General features: G+C 48.9%; 1 protein-coding gene across 4 annotated transcripts in view; it reads left to right on the top strand.

Moving 5' to 3' along the window:
- The first annotated feature begins 416 nt into the window (after positions 1–416).
- Arhgap26 (Rho GTPase activating protein 26) overlaps positions 417–6,000 on the top strand; it is a 411,283-nt gene continuing 405,699 nt past the window's right edge. For all 4 annotated transcript variants that reach the window (XM_075968780.1, XM_075968779.1, XM_075968783.1 and 1 more), the window contains exon 1: positions 417–717. In XM_075968780.1, the coding sequence (XP_075824895.1) occupies positions 564–717 (154 nt within the window). In that variant the 5' untranslated portion in view covers positions 417–563. The remainder of the gene's footprint in view (positions 718–6,000) is intronic.

Genomic DNA, 6,000 nt, shown 5'->3' with positions numbered 1-6,000 from the left:
CTGGTTCTGCAACCAGCACTGAGCGGGAGGGGGCGGGGCTTGCTCTGCGGACCTAGTGCTAGCGTGAGCTCCGCCCCCATGCTCAGACCCCGCCTTCGGAAAGATATGATTGGACTAGAACCGCGGAAGGGCAGGGCGTCCTCGAGCGGCCCTGGGGGTCGGGCAGAGGCAAGCACGCTGATTGGCCCTGCAGTGGATTAGGTCATCGCTAGCAGGTTCGGGCGGCCCGGACGCCGGCGGGTCGGCTGAGGCTTCTGTGAGAAGGCGCTCGAGCCTGCTGAGCAGCGAGCCGCAGAGGAGGCGGGGAGGCGGTGGCCGCGCTAGTTCGCTTCCCGGCGCCGCCGAGGGTCCGCCAGCCGCGCCTCCAGCCCGCGTGCCGCTCGGTGGCTCCGCACAGGAGCGCCCACAGTCCGGCTGAGTCCCGGCTGAGGTCCAGAGTCTCCGGCTCCCTCTGACCCCGCGCGCGGGGCGAGCAGGCGCCACACCTGTGGATTGGCCGTCGTCGCGGGTGTCCGCTGAGCAGCGCGCGAGGCGCGTCCCCTCAGCTCGGCTCCACGGGCAGAATGGGGCTCCCGGCGCTGGAGTTCAGCGACTGCTGCCTCGACAGCCCGCACTTCCGAGAGACGCTTAAGTCACACGAAGCAGAGCTGGACAAGACCAACAAATTCATCAAGGAGCTCATCAAGGACGGGAAGTCGCTCATTAGCGCGCTCAAGAGTGAGTGTCCGGAGCCACGCTGGAGGGCTCGGGGCGGCGGCATTCTGCTCTGGGTTGCCCGCGCGCAGCCCGCTTTCACCACCCCCCCCCCCGGGCGCTGAGTGACGGGTGTCGAAGCTCGCCTCGGGCGAGAAGGACGTGAGAAAAGAGAGAGTCAGTTGCCTTGGAGGCGTCTGGCCACCCAGTCCTCGGCATTCGGGGACAGCCGGGAGGTGGTCAATCGGGGTGGCACTGTGGACAGGGTGGGTGTGTGCGACACAGGTGTTTTTGGCCTGAGGCCAGAGCGCCCAGCCTGCGGCAGCCTGCTAGGAAACCCATCGCTTCGACGCTTCCACGGCTCGGTGTCCTTAGGGGGCGAGTTGCTCACCCCGGGTGCCTAGCCGGTTGCCCCGGCTTGGGAATGGAACATACCGAGGGGGCGCTGCCCATCCCTGGGAAGAGGAGGGTGGCGACTGCTTTGAGCTCTGCACGAACCCTGTATGCAGCTCCAGCCTGGTCCGGACTGCCGGGTTCTCTGCGTTGGAGTGATTGGTTAGCTATATTCCTGGGAGCATTGACAGTCATCCCTAGACATAGCAATGCGGTGTACGTGTGCAGGTTTTGATTCTTGTGCTTAGCAGAAGGTGACAGGGGTGGGAGTATAGAACCAGAGTGTTCCTTTACTCTAAACTGTGGGCGAAGGTTTAAAAATAGAACGAACACATCCGTCTTTCTCCTTCTCCCGCTCCCTTGCTCTCCCCCACCCCCACCCCCCCGCCCCTTCGGCTATCCTTGAAAATTCAAAAGGCTGAGAGGGGACATCCTCAGCCTTCGCGCAGAAAAGAGAAGTTTAAGCTCGTCTTAAAGGTCCCTGAGATTCTGGGAAGCCATTTAAATTTTTTCCCCTCTTTTTGTCCAAGGTGTCTATGTGTATTAAAATTTTCGTGCCACCTAACTTTTGCAGAGCAAGGCTAGAGTTTCTCTTTATGGTCAAATCCAAACATTCTAGGGTTGAGCACCTTGCAGGACGAGAAGGATACCTTTTCATTGGGTTCATTTTAAAAATAGTTCAGGCGGTCTTTTCATTTTGATACTCAGGAAGTGGAGGCGGATAGTGGAATTGTCTTGACTCTTTACTTTTCCTGTCTCTGTGATGGGTTCCTAATAGACGCTATCTTTCTGCTAAGAATGGTTGCCTCACCAGAGTTGGGTCCTAGCTGTGAGAATGATCCCCAGAATGGTTCTTTAAAGAAAAGCTTAAGGGCCAAGATGCCATTTAGTAAGCCTGTTGCTTTGAAAATGGAAGGGCGAGAGGATGGAATGTCAAGGCAAGTGCCAGTCTTCTGGGGGGTGAAATAAAAGCGCCAGGCTGACATCAGGAGGCTTGCCAGGGCAGAGTCTCTACAGGAGGCTGTGACTTACCTGAGTGGGAGGAACAGCTTCTTCTGTCAAAGACCAGGGCCTGCCTTGTTTCAGGGAACATGTGCCCTCTAGTTTGAAGTAAATTTGGGGTCCATTTAGATGTTGGGTCTGTAAATTTTGCTTGACCCTTATGCTTGCTTGCTTGCTTTCTTGGAAACAGGGTTTCCTTGTACTCCAGACTTGCCTGGAGCTTATCATCGCCCTGCCTCAGCCTCCCAAGAGTGCTGTGATTAAAGGCATGCTCCATACCATCATGGCAGACCTTAGGCTAGCTTAAGCTGATCCTCTGCTTCACTCAGCAAACATCGCAAATGCCTCCTGTTTCCTGGGCATTGCATTGGATACCAGGATGTAGCAGTGATATTTGGCTGCTCCTATGACTACAGAGGCACAAAATTCTGTGTTTGTGTGCTAATCTCATGTATTTCTCTTGATTTTGCTAATGAGAACACAGACTTAGGGAATCACTAACCCTGAGCTTTTGAAGCTGCATGGTCTGAGATAGAAATGTAATTCTGACCAGTGTAGAACTCTCAGTCTGTTTTATCCTTCTTGCCCAGAAGGGAGCCTGCAGGACCAAACCTGCTAGAATTTGGACTTGCATTTTATCTGAGCCTTGACTCTGAGGAAGGTGTGTTGGGTGACTGGCAATTTGTTTTTTACTGTTTCCGAGGACAGTAAGCATCTTTGCAATGTTGGGATGGATTGGCTCTGTGACTTGGTTCAAAGACTTCTTCATTTTAAGATTGTGCCTCTCTGCTTCAGCAGAGTGTGACTGATGTGTCACACTGCTTTAGGCCTTGTGTTATTGTGAGGTGCCTGATGCTTTGTATACCATATTAGTTCCTGTATAGTAATTTTCCTCAATCAGATCATTACTGTTAATGAGAAGCCAGTGTTTGTTCAGTACAGCTTAACAATAGATACATAGTTATGTCCACTTATAAAGTTAGCACTAGTTTTGTTTTATAACTAGTACTTCTACAGATCTCTGGCTTCAGATTTGCTTTATCTATACATATAATCAGAGGTAATAAAAATGGCCTCCAGGGGTTGGCAGAGTTTATCTACATCATTTTAATGTTATTTCTACTTTGTAAATGATGACAACAAGCAGCCAAGAAGTCAGAGACCTGTCCAAGGTAAGTTCAAGGTACTCAAATACAAGTTGTCAAATTCCAAAGACCTTACACTTACCCCACTTAATAAAGCAACATTGCTGTCATCTAGGTTAGCCTAAACTAGAGCCTCTCTCATGTTTCTTTTGAATCTGCTTGAGAATCTGCCAAAATCCACATAAAACGACACCTTAAAAACAAACCCCTTGAACTCTATCTGGTTTTTCCATCCCTGGTATGGACACAGAATGTAAGCGACAAAGCATGTCCGGACACACATAGACAAGGAAGAAAGACAGACACAAACCTTACTATTTAGAGAGTTCTCATTTGGTGTGCAGTTTTGTCAGTTCCCAGTAGTTGCTGATGGTGATTTGTTCTGACCTTTTGAGCAGTACTCAGTCACCCAGGACCCCTGCTTCTCACTGGCAGACCAGTTTTGTGTGTTTAGGTCTTATTTCCCTTTTCATTCTGTAGAAATGATAGAGGATAAGTGAGCTTTGGAGTTTCCTGGGTTCAAATCTTGACCCAATGCTTATTGATTATTTGACCTTACTACGTCTGAGCTCCTCCTTTGTAAATGGAACTAGTCACACTGACCTCTCATAGCCCAAAAGACACAGTGAATGTTAAAACAACAAAATAAAACCACTACCTCCAACGGCAACACTTGGAACATGGCCCTTGGCACCTCTCAGTGAATTTCACCAGTACTGCAGTATGCCAGCATTCAAGGTTGTCAGGACTTGGTGCTTCTGAAAGCAAAAGGGGCAGAGGTGCATGTTGCCAGCTCTTGGGGACTCCAATAGTGTCTGTTAGTCACTGATGGACACAATCCTAGAATTCTGGTAATAGTGTTCATGTCAAATGTGGTTATGCGAACCACAAGTGGGGTGGTGGGGCATGACATAGTTGAAAAGGAAGAACATATGATAGTCTCCCAATGTCTCTTGTCCCTGTCCTATTGAGACAGGGTTTCTCTGTTGCTTTGGAGCCTGTCCTGGAACCAGCTCTTGTAGACTAGGCTGGTCTCGAACTCACAGAGACCCGACTGCCTCTGTTACCTGAGTGCTGGGATTAAAGGTGTGCACCACCACCGCCTGGCCTGTCTTTCTTGTTTTTACGAACTTATTGTTAGGTGAGGTTTCCATCTCAGACAAAGAGGCTGCCTGCCTCCCTGTCTGTATAACAAGCTTGCTGAAGGCAATGGTATTTTAGTTAAGGTTTCTATTGCTGAGATACCCCATGACCAAAAAGCAAGTTGGGGATGAAAGGGTTTATTTGGCTTATACTTCATTACTTTGCTATTTATCACTGAAGGAAGTCAAGGACAAGAACTCAAGCAGGGCAGGATCCTGGAGGCAAGGGCTGATGCAGAGGCCTTGGAGGAGTGCTGCTTACTGCTTGCTTAGCCTACCTTATAGAACTAAGGATCACCAGCCCAGGGATAGCACCACCCACCATGGGCTGGGCCCTCCCCCCTCCCCCATTGATCACTAAATGAAAAAATGCCTTACAGCTGGATCTAAAGGATGCATTTCCTCAGCTACTTCCTCTGATGACTCTAGCTTGTGTCAAGTTGACACACAAAACCACCCACTACAAATGGTCTTCATGTGTGACTCTTGTGGACTTGATGGCAAACCTACTGTGGTTTCATAGCCATGAAAAGCTGTCAGTCTGAGGGGTTTGAGCTTTGTTCCACGTGTTGACAATCAATTTCTGGATTTGTTGCTGGGGAATACCCCTCTGAACTTGACTTCTGCTTTCTGAGATAGAGTCCTTATTCTGGCAAACTAAATGGGTGGGGCAGAAATGCAGTTTTTCAGACAGTGGTGTCACTGACTCGTTAAGAACATCTAATTCCAAGGTGCAGTATGTTCACGTTTGTGCAGCCATCATCAGCAGTCAGAGAACACTTTTGTCATCTCCAATAGAACCTGCATTTACTACCATTCATCTGCCTGCTCTTCCCTCCAACCCCTGCAGCCCTGGCCAGCCACTGTGCTTTCTGTCTCCGTAGATTTGCAGAAATACAACCGCAGTCATTCAGGTGACCATAATCACCTTTAGGTGGTAACCTAGTTCATGAACTGAATTTCAGATGGGGAAATGTTGAGTCAATAAGCCATTCATTCTTGGCAAGATGGGGATTTAAATGGAGGTGAGGGCACACTGATTTATTTCCCAGGGTCTGGAAAGTGTGGTCTGGTGTTTTCTGTCCATGGGGAGGGGTATGGATTCTACCAAGTTTTATGGGTGCGGAGGGAATAACTAGAGCAAAACCAAGAATCCATCCCCTCCAGTCTAGTTAGGTTGGGTATGTAATTGTGAATAAAGCCGTACTTCAGATTGCCCTTTACTGGAATGATAACGTTTTGACTAAATGAAATGAAAGCTTTTATGTTATATTAGCTGATTCTATGCTTTTTATGGACTTTCTTTTAAAAAGGGATGATGTGTCCTTTTCATTGCATTCCCAGATGTTACTTATCTTGAGATCTCTGTTCTTTCATTTCCATCATATTCTCGAGGTGATTTTTAACACAAATAGCGCATTAAAAAAAGCCAGCGTCTTTCATTTTATTGAGCACTTAGTAAGTGCCTGCTCCTATGCCAAGGGCCCCTATATTGTGCCATGATAACACCATTCTGCTGCCGTTCTGTAAGACAGATATAGTTGTCCCTCTGTGTCTGGTGTGGGGGGTTGGTTCTAAGATCCATCTTGGATACCCAAATCCTCAGATGCTCAAATCTCTCTTCT

The sequence above is a fragment of the Microtus pennsylvanicus genome, chromosome 4 (genome assembly GCF_037038515.1).
Source record: "Microtus pennsylvanicus isolate mMicPen1 chromosome 4, mMicPen1.hap1, whole genome shotgun sequence".
In the NCBI taxonomy this organism is placed as follows: Eukaryota; Metazoa; Chordata; class Mammalia; order Rodentia; family Cricetidae; genus Microtus; species Microtus pennsylvanicus.
The sequence above is the reverse complement of the archived record's forward strand: the minus strand, read 5'-3'. Positions and strand labels throughout refer to the sequence as shown.